A 27,559-nucleotide genomic window follows, 5' to 3' on the forward strand; every position below is an offset into this window, starting at 1 on the left:
ATTTTTTCTGAGATTGGTTATACCTGTTTATTTTTCCTGTCTATTGACATGGAATGCATTTTTCCATCTTTTCACTTTCAGTCTATCTGTATCCTTCCTTGTGAGGTGTTTCTTGTGGGCCTCAAATAAATGGGTATTTTTTTTTTTAAACTCATTCAGGCAATCTTTCTTTTGATTAGAGAGTTTAGGGCATTTACATTGAGAGTTACTAACTGAAAGGTAATGAATGACTTGGTCCAGCCAATTTTCTGTATTACTATTGTTTGCTTGGAATTTCCTTTGTACTTGGAGATTCTCTACCTTCACGTTCCTTAACATAATAATTATTCTGCATTTCTTTTTTTTTAATTATTTATTATTTAACTTCATTAATTACATTGTATTATGTGACACAGTTACATAGATACTTGGGTTCTCCCCACCCCTCCCCAAACCCTCCCACCATGGTGGATTCCTGTCTATACTGCCAAAAGCAATATATACATTCAACGCAATCCCAATCAAATTGCCCAAAACATTCTTCATGGAACTGGAAACAATGATCCAAAGGTTCATCTGGAAGCACAAAAAACCACGGATAGCTAGAACCATCCTGAAGAACAGGAAGTTAGGGGGAATCACAGTTCCGGACCTCTGGACATACTATAGGGCAGTGGTTATCAAAACAGCGTGATACTGGCACAAAGATAGAGAGGAAGATCAATGGAGCAGAATAGAAACACCAGAAGGAAACCCACACGGATACAGCCAAATAATCTTTGACAAAAAGACAAATGACAATCCAGGCAAATGGGAAGGTCTGTTCAATAAATGCTGTTGGGACAACTGGTTAATAGCCTGCAGAAACAAAAAAATAGATCCACATCTCTCACCATATTCTGCATTTCTGTGTGCTGCACATCCTTCAACATCATTTATAACCGAAGAGGTGGTGGCAAATTGCTTCAATTCCTGTTCACTTTGGAATGTCTTTTTTTAGCCTTTATTTATTTATTTATTTTTATTTTTTTTTAAAGATTTATTCAGTTTATTACAAAGTCAGATATACAGAGAGGAGGAGAGACAGAGAGGAAGATCTTCCATCTGATGATTCATTCCCCAAGTGAGCCGCAACGGCCGGTGCTGTGCCGATCTGAAGCTGGGAACCTGGAATCTCTTCCGGGTCTCCCATGTGGGTGCAGGGTCCCAATGCATTGGGCCATCCTCAACTGCTTTCCCAGGCCACAAGCAGGGAGCTGGATGGGAAGTGGAGCTGCCAGGATTAGAACCGGCGCCCATATGGGATCCGGGGCATTCAAGGTGAGGACTTTAGCCGCTAGGCCACGCTGCAGGGCCCTAGCCTTTATTTATAAATGAGAGTTTTGCTAGACACAATATTCTGAGCTGGCATTTTCTTGTATCACTTGGGTTATACCTTGACATTCTTTCCTAGCCTGTTTGGTTTCGGATGAAAATCTGCTGTTAGTGTAATTGGGGTTCCTCTGAGAGTAATCTGGGAGATCTCTCGTGCAAATTTTAGATCCTTTGTTTTACTGTTGGAAGTTTGACTATAATGTGGTATGTGATGAAGGAGGAGCTCCATGTGATCCCTGTGTTTTGAAGTCCCTTTCTTTCTCCATATTACAGAAGTTTTCTGTTCTTTTCTCCGAGTAAGCCTTCTAACCTATTTTCTCCACACCATCAGGAACTCCCAAGAAACACATTTTGTCATTTGATGATAGGTAATAAATTTTAAACATTGTTTTTTCTTAAAGTTTTTAAATTTTTATTTGAGAGACAGGATTAGAGAAATAGAGATAGATATCTTCTGTTTCCTAATTCACTCCCCAAATGGCCACCACGGCCAGATCTGGGCTGGTCCAAAGCCAGGAATTTCCAGTTTTTCTGGGCCTCCCATGTGGGTGCAGGGGCCCAAAGACTTGAACCATCATCTGCTATTTTCCCAGGCCATTACAGCGAGCTGGACCAGAACTGTAGTAGCTTGGGATGCTGATTTTTCAGGTGGAAGCTTGATTTTCGATAGTGTAGTGCTGGCCCCAGAATTTTGTATTTTTTTTTTTTGCATGTTTAAAACTACTCTTTTTTATGTTATTTAAAATAAGTAGATTTAGAGGCATAAAAGTTCTACCCTCCCTGTCCCCATTTCCTCTTTCCTCTTACTTTTTCCCCCAAATTATAATAGCATATTAATTCATACTAATAAGCTTGACTTTCTGACATTAAGATCAAGACATATCAAGACAAAAAAAAGTTACCTGCAGCAAAAAACCTAAATGATGGAAATGTAAATACTACTATTACTCATGAGTATAGATACTTGTTATATACAGTAGTTAATTCCCAGTATGTTGAGCTTATGGAGACTACATTTTTTGAGCTCTGTGTATTGTCACAGATCAGAAAGAACATATGGAATTTGTCTTTTTGGAACTGGCTTATTTCAGTAAGCATAATGGTTTTCAGCTGGGGTCCCATATTGTTGCAAACCATACTTCATTGTGAATGAGTAGTATTTCATAATGTATCATTATGTCAACATTTGATGGACATCCAGATTGGCTCTGTATCTTAGCTAGTGATCATGACATTGCTACAAACATGGTCACACATGGTTACGGGTCACTCATGCAGATTTCACTTCTTTTGGATATATTCCTGAAAATGGGGTGACTAGGTCATATGGTATATCTGTTTTCAGATATTTGAGGATCTGCATTGACTTCCATGGTGGTTGTACTAGCTTACAGTTCCACAAACAGTGGATTTAGGTACCTTTCCCCAAAAGTCCTTACCAACTTTTATTGCTTTTTGATATCTATGTGACTGCCATTCTCACTGGGGTTAGGTAGATCCTCATTTTGGGTTTTATTTGCATTTTCCTGATAGCTAGAGAGCTTGAACAGTTTTTTTGTCTTATGTATATTAGCCATTTGGATTTATATTTTCAAAAGTGCCTGTTTATATCCTTTGTCCCATTTCTTAACTGGGTTGTTTGTTCTGGTTTGTTCTGGAATTCTCTGTAGACCTCAGATATTAGTCCTACAGCTGTTGTGTAGTTTGCGAATATTTTCTTCCATTCTGTGACTGCCTCTTCATTTTATTGATAATTTTCTTTGTATTGAAGAATCTTAGCTTGATGTAATTCACAATTTGTTTAATTTTGCTTTAATTGGTTGGGGCCTTTTCCATGAAGCTTTGTCTAGGACCTAGGTCTTAGAGTGTTGCTGAAGTTTTCCTCTAGTAATTTGATAGTATCAGGCAATAGATTTTGACCATCAATCTATTTAGACTTTGTTTTTCAAAAGATTTGTTTAGTTTTATTTGAAAGGCAGAGTCTAGGGAGAAGGGGAAACAGAAAGATAGAGATCTTGCTTCTACTACAGTTCGCTGCCAACATGACAACCATGACTGGAGCTTAGCCAGGCAGAGGCCCAGGACTTGATCCATCCTCTACTGCTTTCCCAGGCCATAGGAGGGAACCGGATCAGAAGTGGAGAAGTCAGGACACAAATCTGTGCCAATATGAAATGTCAGCGCCACAGGTGTCTACTACACCATGACACCAGCCTCTGGAATCTTTTTTTTTTTAAGAATTTTTTTTTAAAGACTTACTTACTTTTATTGAAAAGTCAATTATAGAGAGGAAGAGAGACAGATCTTCCGTCTGTTGATTCACTCACTAAGTGGTTACAACAGCCAGGGCTTAGCTGGTATGAAGTCAGGAGCCTGGAGCTTCTTCCAGGTCTCCCACGTGAGTACCAGGGTCCAAAAGCTTTGGGCCATCCTCCACTGCTTTCCCAGGCCACAAACAGGGAGCTGGATGGGAAGTGGGGTGCAGGGATAGGAACTGGTGCTCATATGGAATCTCAGCATTTGCAAGACGCGGACTTCAGCCACTAGGCTACTGTACCAGACACATCTAGAATGATTTTTGTGTAAGGTGAAAGAGAGGTCTTGGCTCTTCTGCATGTGTAGATCCAATTTTCTCAGTGCCATTTGTTGAAGAGATTGTCCATTCCAAGGCTTTATTTTAGTTCACTTGTCAGATATTATTTGGTTATAGATGCATTGGTTCATTTCTGAGATTTCATTTCTATTTATATTCATCTGTTTTTACTACAGTACTAGATCATTTTGATTATAACTCCCCTGTAGTGCATCTTGAAGTGTGATATTGTAATATCTTCATATTTGTTTTCATTGTGTAAGATTGCTTTGTCTATTTGGGAAATCTTGTGTTACTATGTACATTTTAATATCATTTTCTCCAGGTTGGAGAAAAAAGTCACAGGTATTTCCTTTTGGAATTCCTTTAAATCTTTAGATTACTTTCTGTAATATGAACGTTTTGATGATATTGATTCTATCAATTATGAATGTGGCAGGCTTTTTCATATTTTGAAGTTTTCTTCCAATTTTTTAAAATGCTTCAAAATTTTCTTTTTAAATTTCTCAGGACCATGGTTAAATTTAGTCCAAGGTATATAAATTGCTTTGCTACTATTGCGAATGGACTAATCTTATAAATTCTCTCAGCCATGTATGCAAATGATTGTATTGAATTTATATCCTGCGATATTGCCAGTTCCAATAGTTTCTTAGTAGAGTCTTGTGGTTCCCCTGTGTAGAGGATTATGGTTTCTGCAAAGAGGGATAGCTTGACACGCTCCTTTCCAGTTTGCATCTCTTTGGTTTCTTCTTCTTGCTTAACAGCTCAAGCTGAAGCTTCCAGGACTACATTGAAAGCAGTGATGAAAGCATTGGGTTTTTAAAGATACTATTTGGATATGTTTAATAATGATCCATATAGATCTTTTTAAAAAGATTTATTTTAAAATGTTTTTTTAGATTTTCAGAGAGGAGGAGAGACAGAAAGAAAGATTTGCTATCTGCTGGTTCACTTCTCAAGTAACAGCAATGACTAGAGCTGAGCTGATCTGAAGCCAGGAGCCCAGAGCTTTAAGGTCACCCATGTGAGTGTAGGGTCCCAAGGCTTTGGGCTGTCCTCTGCTGCTTTCTCAGGCCACAACCAGGGAGCTGGATGGGAAGTGGAATAGCTGGGATCGCAGTGCATGCAAGATAAGGACTTTAGCCACTAGGTCATCACATCAGGCCTTGTATCCAATTTTCTTAAGGATTTTAATATGAAGGATGTTGAATTTTATTGAATGTTTTCTCTGCATCTATTGAGACAATCATGATTTTATTCAGCTTGTTAATGAGGTATTATATTTTTTGACTTAAGAATGATGAACCTGAATACCATGGATAAATCCCAGCTGGTCAGGATGAATGATTGTTCAGATGATGTTTGGTTCGATTAGACAGTATTTTGTTTGATTTTTTGCATCTGTATTCATCAGGGATATTGGTCTCTAGTTCTCTTCTGTTGTGTTTTTCTGCTTTTGAAATTAAGCTATCATTGGCCTCATAAACGGAGTTTGGTAGAATTACCTTCATTTCTGTTGTTCTGATTATGCTGTGAAGAATTGGAATTAGAACTTCTTGATGTTTTGTAGAATTTAGGATGAGGCTATGCAGTCTTGGCCTTTCTTTCTTGGGAGAGACTTTATTACTGATTCAGTCTCTGTCATAGTTATTGGCCTATCTCATTTTTGATGTCCTCATGTCTCAGTTTTGGTAGGTTGCATGTGTCCAGAAATCCATTTTTTCTAGATTTTCCAGTTCATTGGCATATTGCTGTAGTAGTTCTTATTCTTTGCATATCTGCAGTATCCATTTCTACATTTCACTTTTCATCCGATTTTATTAATTTGAGGTCTGTTTCTCTAACTGAGCAATTGATTTATGGATTTTGTTAATTTTTTCAAATGAACCAACTCTTTAATTCATTGATCTTATGCATCTTTTTATGTTTAAATTTTGTTTATGCTCTAATTTTAATGATTTCTTCTTCCTGCTAATTTTGGGATTTGTCATTGTTTTCCAAATCCTTGAAATGCAATGATAGGTCAAATATTCAATGTATTTCTGTTTTCTTGATACAGACATGAATTGCCATGAACTCCTCCTTAGCACTGCTTTTGCTGAATTCTGTTATGTTTTGGTATGTTGCCATCTTCATTCTTTTCCAGGAATTAAAATTTTTTTTTTCCTTTTTGACTTTTTCTCTGACCCACTGCTCAGTCACAAATACATTCATTTTCCATGTGTTTGTCTATTTTCTGGATTTCTTGAGTTGTTTGATTCCAGCTTCATTCATTGGTGATACCCCAGTTTGGCATGGTGGATCTCCTCTTCTCTCAGCATAGGGAAAGCAGTGATCATGACGGTTAGTGTAATCACAGCCTTATATCCTCTCTTTCGAGGTAGTTAATGCTTAGGGTTAGCCCACAGTGGCTATATCCCCCACCTATGCCAGTGCATGAACCATACAAATGATTTGTGTGGTCCTCTGTGTGGCAGAGAATTCAGCAGTCATCCAGCTTGGGCAAACTGTGATCTGTTATCCTCTTCTGTTAGACGCATTGAAACTCAGACTCAGCTTAACACCACACACTGCTGTGCAATCACAGCATTACCATAATCTTCATGTAGTGCTGGTGATCTCAACCCCATAGCCTGTCCCATGGAGAGAACAAACACATCCCAAGTGCCTACTACCTATGAGTGCTCCACCTTGGCAGTTTGTACCCTGGGAACCCCTATGGTGGGATGAGAGGAAAGAAGTTGGCACATCCTCAAGGTCCTTTGTAGGTTTCTTACTCCCCCCCGCCCCCACCTTACTCTTTGTCTCCGGAGTTGCAATCTCCTTCAGTCCCCTGCATGCTGTCCTTGCTTGCTGCTGTTCATGCTTCCCTATGGTGTCTAAACTCTGCAACTCTCTCCTGGGAGTGGGATTTTACTTTTAATTGTTTAAAATTATTTTATGGTTCTTCATACTTTACTTATGTGAAAAGGACAAATTTTATGTATTTCACAGTGCAGGTTTAGGAGCATAGTGACACTTCACATTCTACTCTCCCTCCTTTGTGCATTCTTCGTTTTTTAATAATGGCATATTTTCAGTTCACAATCACAGGCTTAGCACTCCATTAAATAACTCAAAACCAGCAAGTAGAAAGAAAACCTGCTCAAGAGTATAGATAACATTTAATGTAAACATTACTTAAAATTTCAAATGTCAGGGCCCGGTGTGGTACCCTAGCGGGTGAAGTCCATGTCTTGCATATGCCAAGATCCCTTATGGGCACCGGTTCTAATGCTAGTGGTCCCACTTCCCATCCAGCTCCCTGCTTGTGGCCTGGGAAAGCAGTGGAGGATGGCCCAAAGCTTTGGGACCCTACAACGACATGGGGGACAGGGAAGAAGCTCCTGGTCTCTGACTTAGGATCAGCTAAGCCCTGGCCATTGTGGCCACTTGCGGAGTGAACCAGTGGATGGAAGATCTTCCTGTCTCTATATCTGACTTTCCAATAAAAATAAAAATAAAGCTTTAAAAAAAATTCAAATGTCAGTCTCATAGGATGCTTTTAATGTACTTTGCATTAATTGAAAGAAATTATGCAAAACATGATATTTTGTCTTTTAAACTGGCTAATTTCATTAGGTATAATAGTTTCTAGTTTGCATCCATTTCGTTGGAAAAGATAGGATTTCACTATTTTTTATGGATGGCTGGTATTCTATAGTGGGCTTGTATCTTGTTTTCTTTATCCAATATCTGGTGATGGACATCTGGGTGAATCCGTATTTTAACTATTTAGCTGCAAATAACTCGGTTGCTGACTTCATTTCACTTGGATAAGTTCCCAGTGATAGGATGGCTGGTTCATATGGCAGATCTGTTTTTAGATCTCTGAAGGAATCTCCTTATTGTCTTCAGTAATGGTGGTATTAGTTTACATTCCCACCAAAGGTGGATCAGAGTACCTTTTCTCTGCATCCACACCAGAATTTATGTCTGAATTTTAATTGATAACCATTTTTTAAAAGATTTTATTATTATTGGAAAGCCGGATATACAGAGAGGAGGAGAGACAGAGAGGAAGATCTTCCATCCGATGTTACACTCCCCAGGTGAGCCGCAACGGGCCGGTGCACGCCAATCCAAAGCCGGGAACCAGGAAAAACCTCTTCCGGGTCTCCCATGCAGGTGCAGGGTCCCAATGCATTGGGCCGTCCTCAACTGCTTTCCCAGGCCACAAGCAGAGAGCTGGATGGGAAGTGGAGCTGCTGGGATTAGAACCGGCGCCCATATGGGATCCCGGGGTGTTCAAGGCGAGGACTTTAGCCACTAGGCCACGCCGCCGGGCCCAATTGAAAACCATTTTAACTGAGATGAGGTAAAACAATAGTGTATCTGTTATTTGCATTTTCCTGGTGGCTAGTGATCCTGAGCATTTTTTGTGTTTCTTGGCCATTTGTATTTCAATATTGGAAAATGGCCTGTACATGTACTTTGTCCATTTCTGAACTGGATTTTTATTTTTGAGTTTCTTGAGCTCTTTATAGAGGCTGGATAATAATGCTTGGTCAGTTGCATAAGTTGGAAATATTTTCTCCTATTCTGTTGACTGTCTCTTTGTTGATTTCTTTTGCAGTGCTGGAAGCTTCTCAGCTTGATGTAATAACACTTGTTTATCTTTGCTTTAATTGTCCGTTTCTTAGGTCTTTTCCAAGAAGTCTGGCCTACACCTATGTCTTGTAGATTTCCCCAAAGTTTTTTTTTTCTTGTTTAAGATACTTCCTTTTTATTGAAAAATTATAGAGAGAAGGAGAGACAGAGAAAGTTCTTCTGTCTGCTGGTTCACTTCCCAAGTGGCTGCAACAGCTAGAGTTGAACCGTTCTAAAGCCAGGAGCCAGAAGCTGCTTCTAGGTCTCACATGTAGGTGCAGGGTCCCAAGGCTTAGGAACACCTTCTAATGCCTTTCCAGGCCACAAGCAGGGAGCTGGATGGATGATGGAGCAGCCAGGACACTAACCAGAGCTCATATAGGATCCCAGTGGTTGCAAGATGAGGATTTAGCCACTAGGCCATAGTGCTAGGCCCTCCCCAATGTTTTTCTTTAGTAATTTGTTGGTATCAGGTTGTACATTTAGGTCCTCACTCCACTTAGTGTTGAATTTTTTTTACGTTTTATTATTATTATTATTATCATTTTGTGATACAATTCAGTAGGCTCCTGACATTTCCCTTATCCCCTCCACAAACCCCCCCACCTACTTCCTCTATATCATTCCTAAAATATAGTTCTTCATACACAGTCATATGTCCATCATTGTGGGCATGGACAATGGCAGAGAGTCCAGCATCCTATTGTCAAGATATAGTGAACACTTTCATTGCAAGTCCATCTTTGTCTGGAAGTAGAAATGCATACTACATTGTGTCCTCACATTGGGATGTTAGTCTCCATTTCACAGCTACTGTACATCCCCTTAAATGAAAAGTCATAATACAAAATCAATAATAGAAAGAAAAATAGAAATTTACAATGCCGTGAAGTTAAATGACATGTTATTAGATATGACAGTCTCCATTACACAGCTACTATACATCCCCTTAAATGAAAAGCCACAAAACAAAATCAATGTCAGGGAGAAAAAAGAAATTAACAACACCATGAAGTTAAATAACATACTACTAAATGACTAACGTGTAGCTGAAGAAATGAAAATCATAACCTTCTTGAAGAAAATGCTACTGTATGATCATAACCTTCTTGAAGAAAATGCTACTGTATGATCTACGAGTCATTGAGTGATTTAATCAGAAGAAAGTGTTTTGAAGAGATGAAAACAACAGAAAACAACAAAACCCATGGGATATAGTTTCCGCTGATTTTGGTAGGTTAAGTGTGTCTCTTCTAGAGAATAAACAGATGGGTTTTGTTCTTGAATCCGGTCTACTAATCTATGATGTTTGATTGTGCTGAAGCCATTTACATTCAGAGTTTAATATGTGTGGGTGGTACTTTGGTCTTGTCATTTTAGGAATGGGTTGTTCATTAGTTTAGTCTTCTGTTGTCATTTTAGTGGGATGTTCTTCCCGTTTGTCTTGGTTTTGGTAGGTGCTATTCCTCTTCTCTGAAGAGAACGTCTTGAAGTATCATTTGTAGGGCAGGTTTGGAAGAGACAAATTGTTTTAACGTTTCTTTACTGTGGAAGAATTTTATTTCATTTTCAAAGACAAAAGAAAGCTTTGCTGGGTATGTTATCCTAGGCCGACAATTTTTTCTTTAAGAATCTGGAATATGTCACTCCATTCTCTTCTGGCCTGTAGAGTTTCCTGTGAGAGATCTCCTGTGAGTTTAACTGGCATTCCTTTATATGTCAATTGATTTTTTTCATGTGCATGTTTCAGGATCTTTTCCTTATGTTCAATTGAAGAGAGCTTGATGATCATGTGTGTTGGTGAAGATCGCTTTTGATCAAGGCTGTTGGGAGTTCTGTGTCCCTCCTGGATCTTGTTTCCCATTTTTTTCTCTTTAGAGACATTTTCCTTTATTATTTCATTAAATACATTTCTGTACCTTCTGGGACTCCCGTAACTCTGATATTTGGCCTCTTAATAGTGTCTTTCAACTCTTGAATACTTTTTTTGGCCTGATCCAGCTCTGCTTCCAGCTTTTTGTTTGCTTCCCCCGATGACAGGAAATATCTTCCAATTCTGAGATTCTTTCTTCTGCTTGCTTCATTCTATTTTGGAGACTCTGCATTGTACTCTTAATTTGCTCTACTGTGTTCTTAATTTCTGATATACCAGCCTTGACTTGCTTTGTTGCTTCCTTAAATTCTTTGAACTCTTGTATGTGCTTCTCATTGTTGATCAGAATCTTTAAAATGAGTCTTACGAATTCAGTGTTCCCCATTTTCTCGATGTCTTCCTCAGTTAACTCTGAGGTTGGCATAGGGTTTTGCTCCTTTGCAGGGGAGTTGTCAGTAATATTCATTGTGCCTTTGTCTCTTCTTTTGCTCTTGGTCATTGTACTTCTGGTTATCAGAGTCTTCTGTTTGGGGCAGGTTTCTAAGTTGTGTCACCCACAGGCTACAATGCAGTTTTACTTATTACAGTTGGTACACAACTCTTTGCTTGCAGCCACTTGTGCTACAACCTCCAGCAAGTTCCAGGTCTGGGTTCTTATGTTAGATTTCCACCACGGTTTCCACAGCTCCAACTCCTGGCTCACCACTCTCCACCTCCTGTGATACTGTGCTGAGGCTGCGCTGTTGTCTCTGCAACCTTTTTCCCACACTCGGTTGGAGCAGGTCCCAGAATTGGAGAGACAGCAGGTATCCTATATAATTAGGTTGTTGGTGGCACTGAGCTTGTTGGAACCTGTTGGACTTTAGGTCTGGGTGCCACATGGACCTATTTTGACCCATACGATGCCACAATCTATTATTTTCCTGCGGGACCAGTGCAATCCACGGACCTCAGTGAGTTCTCGCGGACTCAGCACATGCACAGTTCACTGTTGTCCCCTGCAGACCTAAAGCTATTGCCGCAGTGTACAAAATGGCACCTGACGTACCACTACTAGAGTTCTTGATCTGCTGGCCTCAGGCCTGAGGGCTACCCAGACCTGTCTTGGGTGGAACCTGTAGAATGCCACATTGATGCAGTTCACTGAGTCAGAAGTGAGTTCACTCCCAGGTCAGTGTATGCTCAGTCCTTTCCCTTGCCTTTGCCTCCTTAGGCAAAATGGTGGCCAATTCAGCCCTAGGGGGCTAACTGGGCTGTGAAATCCACCCTGTTCTTGCACTGTCCATCTGGAATCTGCTGCTCTGTCTCTGTTCCTGGTCAAATAAAACAGACCAGCAGGATGGACAGTCCTTTATCTGGGTTCACCTCCCAAGCTCCCAGTGGAAGACCTTTCCCACCTGGTTGCTGGTGGAATTCTGGCTGCTGGTGGAGTTCAGATCACAGTTAGCTTAATGCTGCTGGAGTAACAGTCACTGCAACAGCACACCATTGTGCCTGGTGCTTTCCTCTGTCTGTCAGTCTCCAGGTACCCCCTCTGCTATTGTTCTGTCCTTTCCTATTTCCTGGAATATGTCCTCTCTGCTTCATCCTGAGTGAATGTTTTTCTGTCTGCTTAAACATGTCCTTACCCTATTCCTCCATCTTGATTCTCCCCTAGTGTTGGCTTTTTAAAAAGATTTATTTGTATTTGAAAAGCAGATTTACAAACAGGGAAGGGGAGAGAGAGGGAAGGAGGGAGGGAGGGAGGGAGGGAGGGAGGGAGAGAGAGAGAGAGAGAGAGAGAGAGAGAGAGAGAGAGAGAGAGAGAGAAAGAAAGAAAGAATATGAATATGGGAATCTTCTACCCACTGATTTACTCCCCAAATGGCAGCAATGGCCAGATGGCCAGAGCTGAGCGGATTCTAAGCCAGGAGTTTCTTCCAAGTCTCCTACTTGGATGCAGGGACCCAAACACTTGAATCATCTTCTGTTGCTTTCCCAGGCCATAAGCAGAAAGCTGGATCAGAAGTAGAGCAGTCGGGACACAAACCAATACCCATATGGGATGCCAGCACTGGCAGAAAGAGAATTAGCTTGCTAAGCCACTACACAGTCCCCTGGAGTTGATTTTTAGTTTAGGAAATAGGTAATGGTCTTGTTTCATGCTTCTGTACACCTACGTTTAATTTTCCCAGCATCATTTGTCAAATATACTGTCATTTCACCTTGGATTGATTTCAGTGCATTGCCACGTATTGGTTGGCTATCCATGTGTTGGTTAATTGCTGGGATATCTGCTCTGTGTGACTGATCTTCAGGTCTGTTTTTGTGCCAGTACCAGGTGTTTTGATTACAACTGTCCTGCAGTGCATCTTAATCTAGTATAGTGATGCCTCCAGTTTTACTTTTGTTGGTTAAGATGACTAACTCTTTCAGATCTCTTGCATTTCCATTTGAATTTTAGCATCATTTTCCTAGATAAGGAAAATTGCTGTAGGTATTTCAATTGGAATCACACTGAATCCATAAATTGCTTTTGGTAGTGTGGATATTTTGATTATATTATTTCTACCCATTCATCAATATGGATTATTTTTATATTTGGTGCCTTTTATTTATTTTTAAAAATGTTTTGTTGTTCTTATACAGAACTTTATATCATTGGTTAAATTTATATTGAGGCATTTACATTTCTTTGTAGTTATTGTGAATAGGAGTGATTTTTTTGATTTATTTTTTGACAATCTTGACATAATTAGGGTAAAAAGGTTCAAGTGCTACTGGAAGATGGGCAAGACAATTAGTTCCATATTGTTTCCTTAATATATCTGATGTAAAAGGGAATTTTAAGGGAGAAGCCCCATCCAGTGTCCCACCCACCCCAGGTCCCTGATGTGGGGCATGCTCCGAGGGTCTTGCTCAAGTGGTTTTGATAGTTTAACAGTTATGAATTGCTGCCACCCTCACCACTCCAAGCACGATGAGGTCTTTGAAGAATCCACTGATTGACATAGTCCATCTTAGAGTCTCTGTTTGCCCAGTTTTTCACTGCCAACATATGGCTGAGGTAATTGACTGACTTGTTCTGTCCTCTGTCTTTTCATGGTTAGGGTTCTGAGTCTAGCAGTTCGACTGGGGAGATGCCCAAAGAAACTTTGTCTGGGGTATTCCCAGACCAGATTCTTGTATGTACTAGCAAGTACAGGGCCCAGTAGAGACCATCGCACCCATCAGCTGGTGGTTGCAATTGCTGGGTTTGTTCTTTTTCCAGTCCTGTCTTCCACTGGAACCAATGGGTATTGCAGTGTAGCCTGGTTCTGCCCAGCACACACTCAGCCCTCACCTAAACCAGTGGGAGCTGCAGCCTAGTCAGAGTGACCCACAATAACCCCCACCAGGCCCGCCCCCTGCCCTGGTTTGCCAGTATGTGTGGCAGTCTAGTCTAGTCTGTGTCACATCCCCTTCTGCTCTCATCCATGTCAATGGGTATTAAAACCTTGTTCCACCTAATCAGCTCACCTATCTAGCCTTCATGGATGTTGTTGAGTGTCTCTCAAGCCACCCCAGCCCCTGCTGTAGTTTTCGTGCCCTTTGTGCCCTTCCGTGGGGGGTGGTAACCCAAGAGGGAGGAGCCCACTATTTCCCTCCCAGGCCACTCCCACTTCCGGATTATGCACTCTCCAGGTGGTTCTGTGGTTTCACTTGACAGAACTAGCCCCCAGTGCCAGCTTCTGCCAGCTGATGCTGTGGCTAAGCCCCAACAGCTCTCACCCACTCCAATTGTAGACTGCACTAGTAGGAATAATCAGCCCAGCCTGGTTTTTCCCTGATCTGGGCAACATGAGGCGCACAGGTGTTGTAGCCCTGCCTAGTCTGGTCTGTCCCCATCCCAGCTCATGCTCTCCAGTTGGAGTAGCTGTCCAGCAAGGGAACCACCCCTTATTCCCCTGCTGGCTCTGCCCCCTCTCTAGGAGTGATCTTAAAAGTTCTTTTTCAGCCATGGAATTGTATGTATGTAAAAAGGCTACTGATTTTTGTATGCTAATTTAAATCCTACAACTTTACCATATTCGTATAAATTGCAATAGTCTAATAGTGTCTTTTGGTTCCCCTATGTGGAGGATCATGTTATCTGCAAATAGAGATGCCTTGATTGCCTATTTTCCAATTTACATATCTTTGATTTTGTATTCTTGACTAATGGCTCTGGGTGAAACATCAATGACTATATTGAACAACAGTGGTGAGAGTGGATATCCTTGTCTGGTTCCAGGTTTTAGCTAAAATGTGTACAAGTTTTTCCTTATTCAGTATGATGCTGGTTCTTGGCAGAACATACATTGCCTTGACTATGTTAAGCAAAGCACCACATAAAATCAATTTGCTTACAGTTCTTATCACAAAAGATGTTGTATTTTATCACATGCTTTCTCTGTATCTGAACCAGTCACACATTTTTAGTTCTCAGCTTCACCTGCTTTCTTCTCTCACATTCCCAGGTGAAACTTAGGATTTTTTACTCTATTCAGTGTTTTTGGGGGATCCTTGCTAATAAGCATTGGTAACTTGTTGACTATTGCTGCAATTTGATTACCTTAAGCCAAAATGAGCCCAGGGAGAAAATTTTGTTTATATTGGAGAGTGTTCCAACATGGATATTTTTTGTTTCAGGTGAATTTTTCACGACAAGTACTAAAGCCAGATTATAGGAGCTTGGGACCATTTAAGGCAATGTGAAGATATTGGGAAGATGTTTATAGATTTGAAATTCTGGCTTTCATATGAAACTGACACCATCTCAGACAGGGTTTCTATGAGGATTGAATGAAGAATAGAAGACAAAGGAGTCATTGTTTCTGACTGTAGTATTGCCAGATGTGCCTGTTAGGTTGTTTTCACCAGGACTAGGAGCTCTTCTGTGCATGCATTTCTAAAGGTTTCTATTTAGGGACTTGTGCTGTGATGCAGTGTGTTATGCTACCTCTGCAGTTCTGGCATAAAATGGGCACTGGCTTGAAACTGGCTGCTCCACTTCAAAATCAGTTTTCTGCTAATGTGCCTGGGAAGCCAGTGGAAGATGTCTTAAGTGCTTGAGGCCCTGCTCCCACATGGTAGACCTGGAAGAAACTTTGGGCTCCTGGCTTTGGCATAGGATAGTATTGGCTGTTGTGGCCAATTGGGAAGTGAACTGGTGATGGGAGATTTCTCCCCCTCTCATTTCTCTGTATAATTATGCCTATCAAATAAGCAATTTCTTTAAAGGGATTTCATTAGAACTTTCTCTTGCTCATTTATAGACAAAATCTGTTACATACTGTGGCACCATGACATTATGTTGAGGAGTACAAAACTATTGATAGTAGATCACCTTTAACCTACAAAATTGTTTCATTTTTTTTTTCAGTTAGTCTCCCTCCCTCGCTCCTAGTACATTTCTTCAAAATGCTACTCTATCAGATATACATTTTTAAGGATATATGTTATTTATTTGAAAGTCAGGGTTACAGAGAGAGGAATAGCTAAAAAGATCTTCCATAGACTAACTTGCTCCCTGAATGGCTGGGGCTGGGCCAGTCTGAAGCCAGGAGTTCTACCATGGTGGCCACAGGGGGCCGGAGGACTAGATTCATCTTCTAGAGTCCATATGCGATGCTGGCATTGCAGGTGGCAGATTTACCCACTAGGCCATAATCATCTCTCCCTCAGTTTATCAGATATTTTAGATTCTAAATGGGAACTGATTTTCTGCCACTTACTCTCAAAGATGCCTAAATTTTGTGGCCAACATATTTCAGGTCTCAGAGGCGTTCTTATAAGGAATCTTAACAATATAGTCTCATTCAGAGTACAGCTTGTTCAAACTCTCTAGAGAAATGTTCTCCAGGGCTTGGTCTGTTATTAAGCAAGGGACATATATGAAATAAGGAGAATGTGAACCTTACAATTAAGCCTCTGGCAGCATTTCGGGTTGGTTGTCACATTTCTTCCCCCAGTTTTATGGCGATGTACTTTCTCAATGTCGTGCTGAGTTTGCATGTGTATTAGCAGAGCCCTACTGGCCACTGTCAATGGTTGCTTGTATCAAAGGGAGGAAAGGATACAAACACATAGGCTGGGAGAACACTTGGAATTTGATCTTAAACCAAACTGAGCCCAATTGATAAATTCTATTTTATCCACTTGGGCTCAGTTCCATTCTAACTTTGCCAAATATTTTCCCCCTCACAGCAAATAAGCTCGTTTTGAGTTTTGGCCATCTCCAGGATGTTATCAGTACTTAACAAATATTTTGCTTATACATTAGGAACCTAACTATTCTTACACAATATCAAGTATCTTGAGTGTGTGTGTTTGTGTGATTTTTTTGAGAGCATGCATGTACATGCTTGAGTCCACTGGTTCCTTCCCCAGATGTTTCTAATGGCCTGGCTGAAGCCACAGCTGGGACTTCATCAGGTCTCTATGTGGGTGGCAGGCCTGTGACTACTGGATCCATCACTGCTGCCTCCTAAGATCTCAACTGGCAGCAAGCTGGAGTCAGGATCCAGAAACCCACCCAGGAAATCCATGTAGTATGCAGACATGTCAACTCGTATCTTAACTGTGAGGCTAATACTAACCCACCATACATTTTGTTTTAATTACTTGAAAGAGTAATATAGGGAGGTTTCCATCTGCTAGTTCAATCCTCAGATGTTTGTTACAACCCAGCCTGGGTCAGGCCAAAGTTAGGAACACTATTATGGTCTTCCTAATATTTCACAGAAAGCTGGATCAAAAGCAGAGCAGCTAATACTCAAAGTGACACTCTTACTGGATGCCAGCAGATTAACTTGCTGTGCCACAATACCAAAACAATTTTCCAATGTTCACACGTTTAAAAAGATTTAATTATGTGAAAGGTAGAGTTGGAGCGAGGGAGAGGCCGAGAGGAAGTTGTTCTATTTGCTAGTTCACTCCCCAGATGCCCCCAATGACCAGGGCTGGAATATGCTAAGTCTATAATGCTGGAACTCCATCCAGGTCTCTCACATGGATGGCATAGGCCTTAGACTTGAACTGGTGCTCATTTGGAATGAAGGCATTGCAGGCAATGGATTAATCTGTGCCACAATACTGAACTTACATATTTTCATCTACTTGAAAGGCAAAATGACGGGGAGACATTTTTTTCCGTTGGTTCATTGACCAAATGACTACATTAGCCAGGGCTCAGCCAAGCTGAGCCAGTAGCCTGGGGTTCCATCCAGGTCTCTTGCATGGGTAACTGGGACCCAAGTAGCTGAGCCACCACTTGCTGCCTCCCAGGGTGTGCAGTAGCAGAAAGCAGGAATGAGCAGAGCTAAGACTCAAACCCAGACACGGTGATGTGGGGCATCTCAAGTGGCATCTTAACTGCTGTGCCAGACATCCATCCAACCCCTGGTGAGTTATGATAACATGGAATAAACAACCTATCACACATGGGGATTTTAATAACTTTGTTCTTGGGTTTTAACTGACTGTAAAAGAACTATGATGTGAGGATGTGCAGTTCAGCATCCCATTCAACCAAATTACAGGGATTTTCTTCAAAAGCTGTCCAATAGCAGAGTGATCTCCCTAAATGACTATGTCTGTTCATGGGTGTGAACTTGTAAAACGAACACAGTAAAACAAAAAATAAACCAGAATGTCATTTATTAATACAAATTCATATAGTGGTGTATGCTATTGGAGAAATCCAAAATTCATAACACACAAATTCATATTAGAAATACAAAAATCATTTAGTGTCAAGAAATCAGGCTGACAGCACCACAAATGTTTTACTCAGTCTGAGCAGGTGTGTAGTATCTCAGAATAACAAATAACTATAGGAGACTGAGACTGAACATTATAAGATTGTGCAAACACATCCCAACAGTATTTCCCATCCAACAAAAAAGAATCTACAGGAGTCCTCCGAGAAGCCTGGGGCACAATACATGGGCAGCAAGGCCAAAAAATAGTGCGGGCCATTCTTTCCTTTCAACCTGCACAGCCAGCAAGTGTTGGCAGGCAGCAACCCCAGAGGGCTTTTTGTTCCTTCTTACCTGAAGGCAATATACAGACGGTTATTAAAAAAAAAAAGGCATTAGTGAGCAAGTTACAGAAAATGAAATATCACCCTTATTGTTTACCCAATTGTCAGAGTCCTAAAATGAGTGTAACACAGGAACAAATGGTTCTACACCAAACAGGTAAATCTCAACCCCACATATCTTAACACTTCCTATTTAACAAGCGTGCATCCACTAGAGCAGTACTGGCATTCAACAAAGCATATGCAGCTGGATGAAGGGTAGAAAGAATAGGAGGCAGTGATAGTCCAGGAGGGCTTTCCTTTTAGAGTTCACCAGGCCATCCCAGGGAGTTGCTTTGGTCGTGTCAGACCGTGTCCTGGAGGTTGCTAGGAGCACTCTGTGACTGTCACTGTATCGCCGCTCAGTAGCCTCACCCTGCCATGCACCTCTGTGCGTTCTCACGCCTATGTCCTGTTCAGTAGCAATGAAGTGTGCAAGGAGGATATGTAAGTGGAAAGGTGTTGCTTTCATGTGTTAGCTTTCTGGTACTTGGAGCATTTATCACCAGCTCAATGCAGTGTTGCTATATCTGTGGTTGGTTCCCTGCCCTTATTCATCCGCATTCACCCTCCAAGCTTTTCTGGAAAGATCCTGCGCTGGCTGATCAGCTCTCCAGTCATGAGATATCAATTCTGATTATATACAGAGATGCTACAGAAGGTCTGCCCTCAGTGGCCTAGGCTGATCTGAAGTAGCCCCTAACCAGACAGGAGCTTGTAGGCTCATCTCCCTTTGTCCATCCCCTCCTGAAAGCTTCCCACTCAGCTCAGAAAGCTGAGCCTTGTCTTTGAGGTTGTGAGTACTGATCCAGGCTCCCTTCATGCTAATACATCATTACAACTCTTCTCTTCACATCTCCTTAAGGCCACGGTCACATTCACGCCTATGTAAAGCAGTGTTTTGTCCAATTAGGTTTTGAGATTCAAGTAGAAGAGAGTTTTTCCCTTTACCCACCCTTATGAAATTACCATATTCTCACTTCCCCATCATGTTTATATTTGTCTTTCACTCATTCTACCACAGGTTCATTCACTCAACAAAATATCTCTGGAGTGCTTGTTATGTGCAAGGCACTGCTAAAGGGTGAAAGGCATTCACACAGGTCCTACTTTTAAGGAGCTGGAGTCTGGGAGAGTTTCCTGAACCTTTTCATGGCTCGTTTGTTTTAGCTTTTAGTACCAAAGTGTTTTCTGTTTGGAATGTTCTTACAGAGCTTGAGTCGCTCTACTACATATGTCATACAAGGTGAATGCTGTTCTTCGCTCAGGGATCACGGTGTGTCATGCATCAGGAAGACACCACGTCTTTGTTTCTAAATAATGGAATTGTGTTCCAATTCAAAACACAACATGCATGCTTGTCTTGTCAGTAAAGCAGAAATGAAAAACAAAAATTGTGTGCACACTACACACAAGTGTTAAGCTGCGATTTGGACACAAAATCACTCAAAAGCTGCATATTTGACCTTGTCATGTGCTGATTGGATCAAAATAAGTGCCCGAGCTACCAAAAAATAACCCCTCCTCCTCCCACACTCTCCAAAAAGTAATTCCCTGAAGCACAGAAACAGGAAGAGCATTTCTATTTGGGAGAGACGCACACACCAAGCAGAGCAGTGTGGATCTCTGCCTATACTCTGACCTTTCACTTTCCTGAATCATTCACAAAAGTAGAAACCCACAGCTACAAAGCACTCAGGGTCATGTATGACTAGACTGTGCCAAGCCTGGGGTGCAGCAGGATAGGGTGGTGAGTTTACTTAAGTGTCCAAAGCAATGTTGGCCACCAGGGCCATGGGGCTTGGATCTCATCTCGCAGTGCCCTGGATGACAGTGAAAAGCAAGGACACGGCCTCAGGTGAAGCCCATCACTCGTGTGTGCTGAAATGCTGGCCAGGCCCCTCCCTTCCTGGATCCCAGCCTCCCCTTTGTCAGGGGCAGCACACTGTGCTAGAGTCTGACAAAAAAGACGCAGGGTTTCTCCTGTGGCTTGCAGAGAAGCTGTTCAATCCAAAGCACACGGAGACTCTGAAGAAGTGGGCTCTGGAAGTCAAAGAGCAATGACGGGCTGTGGCAATGGCATGTCAGTGTAGCAATGGCTACACTGTGCTGATGAGCACAATTTTTAGTGGAGTCTGGGTGTTGGGGATTTGTCCCCTGCTGTTGGAAAACCCAAGGAGGAGAAAGCTGGGGTGTTGGTGAAGCCAAAGGTTATGCAACACCTCTACTTTCCCAGACCATCTGCCATGGCCCAGACCCTACTGCTCTGACCACCACTGGCTACCCTCGTTGTCTCAAACCTGTCCTGTTACTAAAACACCTGCTTCTGAGGTCAGCCATACAGAAAGAACTGCTGAGGCTGAAGGGGTCCTTAGAAACAACTAGACTCAAACACCCTGGAAGTGAGAGGCAGGGGTCGTGACTGAGTGGTTCTTGGTTTCATGAGGTAGCTCAGTTGTGAGTTGATGCATGTGATGTGTGCCAGGTGCCACTCAAAGCTACAGTCTTCCCTTTTTTAAATCTGCAAGATTACAAAAATACCAGTATTTCCCCTTGTTTTATATAAAAATGATTTCTTAGCAAAAATACACGTGGGTCATATCCTCCGTTAAACTTCCGTTCCGTCTTGTAGATTGTTGTGGACTCGGACTTCCAGATTCAGTTTCTTCACTTTCGCCCCTTTGAACGTGTACACACCCTGCGTGTCACTGAGCAGGTTGACATTCCGCACAGTGCAGTACTGCTTGTTAACGTTCTTCTCCACCCTGTCCAGGTTCCTCTTGGGCACCTCCACCTTGGTGTTCAGGGGGTACTCCTCCAAAATGTCCTCTGGGGGTTGTTGCTTCCTCTCTTTCTGGCATTTCCTGGTGATAAAACAAGCCACCAAAAGCACCAGGAGGAGGAGCATGAGAGCAGCCAGGGCGCTGCCAATAGACGCTCCAGTTTGGGAGAGGGAAGCAGCCACAATGGGCTCTTGCCTCTCCAGGTTCAGGGATTTCATGTTGGTGCCATTCTTGACTTGGTCCCCCTCATTGTCATAGATGAGGGAATCGTCAAGGGTCAGTCGGCCACTGGGGTCCACCAGATCCCTTTGGTGGCGCCTCACGGTGGCTGTGAGAGAGCGCTGGACCCGGGGCCCTGCGATAGTGTCTGGGCCAATGATGTAGATCACCTGGAGGTACCACTGGTGTCCCGCCTCCACCTGCCCAGAAGAGAAATGGGATAGAAGCCAAATATGTCACTTTGGTCTATAGACTGCTCTAGAAGAAAGGAAATGGAAAGACAGATGCCACCTGGTGCCTAGGTGGGGACATGCTTTCAAGATGTGTGAGCTAAGTATCAGGGATTCTCTTCTATTTCCAAAGTTGGATGAACTTGGGTCACCTATTCATTATTTTCTATTTCACTACCTGTTTATGGAATAGCCTAAGCATTTGTCTTTCATTCTCTAAAGCTAAGTGGATGTTAAATATTTGTCAGCATTGCAATAATAGAATTGGTAACCACACATACTCCTAGTGAGTTCCAACTGTTTGTTTTATTCTAGTTTACTACCTTTTAAATTATTTTATTTTGATGATCTTTACATAGTTGATTAGGGCACAAAGGGTCAAGGGACAGGAAAGTGGATAAGACCACTGTTTCCAGATTCACTTTTTTTTCTTTATGGTGGGGGGCAGATAAAGGGAGAAGACCCACCCAGCCTCTCAACCACCCCAGGGTTCCACTACTTTTGAATTTCAGCTAAAAATGTCTTATCATTAAAAAAAATGTCCACTTAACACCTACTCTGTAAAATGTAGATACTTGACAAAAGTTCACTAAATGGGAACAATTCCTAAATCATCCCCTGAGAGGTGATGTCATCAAGTATTCATTTTATTTCCCTTTCAGCTGCTCCACTGAATCCTTGCATGGTTTTGAAATAACTTTTAAAGTTGTGAAACCTAAAGTTCTAGATTTTTTTTTAGACAAGTTGAAATTAGATAATAAAAATTCATGTTTATTGCTGGCATTTGGGGTATTTTTGTGTATCAAATTCTGTTCCAAAAGGCTTCCTTAGAATGAATTTGTTATACATGCTCCATAAGCATGTGAAAACTGCGTGGCTCAGCATACAGCCAACATTTTAAAAGTTAGGAACAATTGGAATTGCCATGCAGGCCCACTGCCCACAATACAAATGAAGCGATTTATTATTGTTTTGGTCTATTGAGAGTATATGATGACAATTGTGGGTGAATGGTAAGTGTAACGACAATTAAAAAGACCTGTCAGCAAGATTGCAATAAACATAAAGGGGAAATCCAGAGATGATATGGTCCTGCTGTTGCAAGTTTTCTGGTAGACTGGGTCCCAAGTATCTCTGCTTCGCACTGAACCCACCTTATAGAGGGCATCAACTTTGAGAGTGAAGCCGTCCACACCTGGCATGCTGCTGACCATGTGGAAATCGGGCAGCTCGGAAGCAAAGTGGGCCTCAAAAGGCACATCATGGAAGTACTTATCGGTTACCTCTGGCTGACTGCGGTCCTGGAATTGCAGAAAGAAACACACACATGATTTAGGAAGATTCGGAGAATGTGTCTAAGATGGCAGGCCTGCGGAATACAAAAGGCACTCTCCACTCCTCAGGCTTGGGTGTGGGGAGCAGGTGCTGTGGCCACTCTTCTCATGACTGTGTTTAAGGAATAGTCATCCCCTGTGACCTTGAAACAAAATGAGTGGGGCAGCCCTGATCATTAATTCACAAGCTAGGAGCAGACTTCTGGGATCCGCCGTTGGCATGCCAGTTAAGCCTGGCTCCTCTGCTTCTGCTCCACAGCTGCTTGCTCATACGTCCGAGAAGGCAGTGAAGATGGCCCAAGTGTTTGGGTCTCTGCCGCTTCTGATGGACTTGGCCTGGCTCAGATTTTGCTGATGTGGCATGAGTGAATCTCTGAATAGAAATCTTTCCCCCTTTCTCTCTTGGTTTCTCTGTCTTGGGGTCTGTCTCCATTTGTTCCATATAAATAATCTTACACTGCCACCAAAATAGGTATATTTTCCATGAGCTTTTTGAAGTATTGGGTCTTAAGACCACTGACACAGTTAAAAGTTGAGCGACCTAAGATTTTTTGTTTATATGACATTTCTATCATTGGTTACTGTGTTAGCAAATCAAAGCTCAAAAAATGTTTAAAATGACCATTACAGATTAGTGTTAAGCGAAAATATATTTGTTCCCTTCACAATAGTGTAATGCATTGATTTATGCTCCAGCAAATTTCTGAGAAATTGATTTTTTAACAAATGCTACGTTCAATCTGTATAATTTGCAGCTCTTAAAAAATTTATGTTTTTACTTGAAAGTCAGAAGTCAGAGATCATGTGGGGGAGAGAGAGAGAGAAAGAAAACGAGTTTTCCACCTGCTCGAAAATAGCCACGATGGCCACAGCTAAGCCAGTGTGAGGCTGGGAGCCAGGAGCTTCTTTAGGTCTCACATGTAGGTACAGGGTGCCTTGGACCATCTTCTGTTGCTTTCCCAGGCCATTAGCGGGGAAATGGATAGAAAGTGCAGTAGCTGGGACTAGAATTGGTTCCATATGTAGGACCAACCCCGCAGGTGGAGGATTAGTTGATGCACCACCACATCGGCTCCGTATGCAGTTTTGAATTTATACGCCTCTTCCAAGGGAAACCTGGGCTTGCACAGCTTACATTGTTGAAAAAGGTAGGAATACATTCAAATAATCTCTTCAGATATCTGAAAACCCTTTGAAACAAAACTATGTAAATGTCTCTTCTAAAAGATAAGTTGTAACAATGTTTTCATATGCTATACTCATGAAGAAATGAGTGGGAAAAGGCAGAGATTTTTATATTAGGAAAATAATGTTCTTGTGGACTCCCTGACAGATGATTAGGGATTTACAAAAGAATTTTTTTAATGTTTTAAAATTTACACAAGGGAGAGCTCTGATCTATTCACTCCCGTACTGCTTGAATCGGCTGGGCGGAACCAGGAGCCAAGAACTAAAGCCAGGCTTCCCACATGGGTGATATCGGGTGATGGCATTTGTTGCTTCCAAAGATTTGCATTGAAAAAAAAGACTGGGAGTGGAAGCTGGAGCCAGGGATCAAATCCAGGTACTCCGATACAAGACGTGGGTGTCTTAATCAGCTAAGCTAACTGTCCACCTTGTCTGGACCACACTGTGCAAAACACTGGCCTACCTAGAGTTCCTTCTTCCTGGGACATAAATAATAGCTTGTTGTGTTCCCTGCCATGGTGTTTTGCAATGTGTACAAGTATTGAGCTGACCAGAGAAACACCAAAACTACCAAGAGAAAAGCAGAGTGGTGCTGGAGCTATTCTGGGCAGCATCCATGGCTGAAGAAATACATGAGGGCATTGTTTCTTTAACAATAGCAGCATGCATACCAACAGCAGGAATCTGTGTTTCAAGTGTTTGTTGGGTTGAATGCATCCATACTGTGGCCCTTCATTGTAGACGGTCCCCGTAGGATCAAAGAAAGGCACATAGCCATCCTTGCCAGTGCACAGATAGACTTTCTCCAGCTGGAGCTTGTAAGCAGAATTAAGGTTTTGTTCTGGATTCCAGAGGACTCGACCATAGAGGATTTGACCTGAAAAGATGAAAGAACAATGTCAAGGGTAGAAAGGGTTTAGCATATCCTCTTACAGTCGGAAGTACCTCAGGATGAAGAGCTCTATGACCCCTTGTGGCCCTAGGACATGCGTTCATTTATTGTCTTATTCAATCAGAATTAATTACGCACTTAAGCTATACCAAGCACTGGTTTACACACAGGGGACACAGAGTTGCATGAGATGCTATTGATAACAAAAAGATTAATAAAAATAGCTTATCAAACTATTTCAGGTACTATATTGAGTCCTTCATATGCAGTCACTCATAGTGTTCTCAGCTTCACAGATGAGGAAACTGGGTCGCCAAGTACTAAGGGACTTACGAAAGTCACAAGGCCAGCAAGTGATAAGGGTAGGATTCAAAGTCAAAATACTAACTTGGCTGAACAACCCATAGCAGTACAATGTTACATATGATAATAACAGAAGGTATGTCATGTCCAGTGAGCACAAAGCCAACATACAAATCTGCTTAGGAATGGCTATGAAAGGACCAAGGATAAGTATTTGGGAGTATCTTGAAATCAAGATAGACAAATTTCAGAGCATTTAGGAGAGAAGAGTAGAATATTCTAGGTAAAAGATAGTCTAGGAAAAATTCCGAATGCTAGATGAGTGTGAGCCTTGGTGTAGGAATTGTTTCTTTCATGCCTGCCACAGTGCCTAGTTCTTTTCCTCCACCATCTTATTTAATCCTCTCAAGAGCCCAAGAGGTAGATTCTGAGTGTCACAGCTAAGATCCCACAGTCAAGAGTTAATGGGAAGGGAATCTGAGCCTGTGCTCATTTAAACATTGACCATATAGAGATCCAAGAAAGTTAATGACTTGGGGTGCAGGAAGGTGTGTAGAGGGTGAGATAGTCTATTTTCCCTTGGGTATTTCCTAACTGCACTGATTTGATTATCTAAGTAACATACTGTTGAAGCTTATAAGGCAGGGGAGTAAGAATACCATCGCTAGACTTCAGGAACATAGAGAGTGGAGCAAAGATGAGGGGAATTGAGTCACAGGGACTGTATGGGCATATTCTAGTGTTCTAATGAGACATGGGCATCTAAAACACAATTGTAAGACAAGGGATGGATTCTGAAGATACCCCGGAGTCCTACTGAATTAACCTGAGTACAGGTGTGATGTTGGTGGGGCTGGCAGTGGATAGCACAAGCGAAAGGCACTCATTTTGGAGGAAAAAAGTCCAGTTCTAGGCAAGTCTGGATGGCCTCCCTCTTGGAGAGAGTCAGCAATTACAGGTCCACTTGTGGAAGCCTAGAAAGAAAGCTCAGGGGAGATTAAGGATGAGGCCAGATTTTATGGAATGGCTGTGTTGTGGTAGGAATCTAGGGTGATCAGAGCAAACAAGTGATCCGAATTGTGGGATAACCAGTTACAGTGTTCAGAGGAGCCAAGCCTGGCATGTGGGAACACAAGCATGGAAGGCCAAGGGCAGAGACTCTGGATAGGTGAGAGAGAAGTGAGCTAAGAGGCCACATGGTATACAATGATGATGCCTAGGAATCCAAATAGCAAACATGTCAAAACACATGGGTTAGGTGTCCTTGACTAAAGAATCCTTGATCCTTGGTAGGAAGCAAAGGGATGTAGGTGTGATGGAGAAGAGGGGCTTGGGAGACATGGTGAACTCCTCACTTGGGAAGTTTGCCAGAGAAAAGAAAAGCAGTAGTTTGGGCTGATGCTAGCAGGGCAAGTTAGGCTAGGTGGCACATTTCTTTCTGAATTGGGAAGGACCTGAATGCATTTTGTAAGATATGAGAGGAGATAAAAGAAAGAGGCTGTCAGGGGTAATTAATTCATTTGTTCAGTAATGTAGACCTGGGCACAGGTGTTATGGTATGCAGATTTGATTGTAGTTTATATTATAGTGGCAAAAATAGACAGTAGATATTATTTAGTAAGCATGTTGCATATTAAAAATTGTGACTACTTCAAACAGCATTCTACAAAAGTGGAACTATGGAAATCCATCTGACATTGGTGTGGCCAGGGAAAGTCCTTGGAGGAGGTTGATCAATGGATGGAGACCTGAGTTAAGGAGCTAGCTTTGGAAAAGTCAAGAGACCCATGTTTGGGGTGGAAGTGGTAGGCACAGGGACAATTCTAGTAGTGAAAGCACAGTGTGGAATAAGGTGTCCCTCATCCCATTTAGGCTGGCAGGCGATGGGGATGTTGCTGCAGTCTCTGAGAAACTGAGATGAAGCAATTTAGGCCAAAGCAGGATAGTGGGTAAAAAATCAGATGGGAAATGTCAGTGATTTTCCGTGTGAGTACACTGTCATCATTGGGGTGCCATGCATGTGATGCCCTTGTGACACAGGAAGGATGTGGGTCTCTTCCTTGATTCAGTATCCTT

At 41.9% G+C, this 27,559-nt stretch overlaps 1 protein-coding gene across 1 annotated transcript in view; it reads right to left on the reverse strand.

The window, feature by feature from the left end:
* Window positions 1-21,106: 21,106 nt before the first annotated feature.
* Window positions 21,107-27,559, reverse strand: part of FRAS1 (Fraser extracellular matrix complex subunit 1) — a 277,676-nt gene continuing 271,223 nt past the window's right edge. Inside the window, exons 71-73 of the mRNA XM_058666643.1 lie at window positions 24,960-25,165; window positions 22,921-23,067; window positions 21,107-21,736 (exon numbers count right to left, since the gene is read on the reverse strand). Of these exons, the coding sequence (XP_058522626.1) occupies window positions 21,143-21,736; window positions 22,921-23,067; window positions 24,960-25,165 (947 nt within the window). The 3' untranslated portion in view covers window positions 21,107-21,142. The remainder of the gene's footprint in view (window positions 21,737-22,920; window positions 23,068-24,959; window positions 25,166-27,559) is intronic.

Source organism: Ochotona princeps, chromosome 7 (genome assembly GCF_030435755.1).
Source record: "Ochotona princeps isolate mOchPri1 chromosome 7, mOchPri1.hap1, whole genome shotgun sequence".
Lineage (NCBI taxonomy): Eukaryota > Metazoa > Chordata > Mammalia > Lagomorpha > Ochotonidae > Ochotona > Ochotona princeps.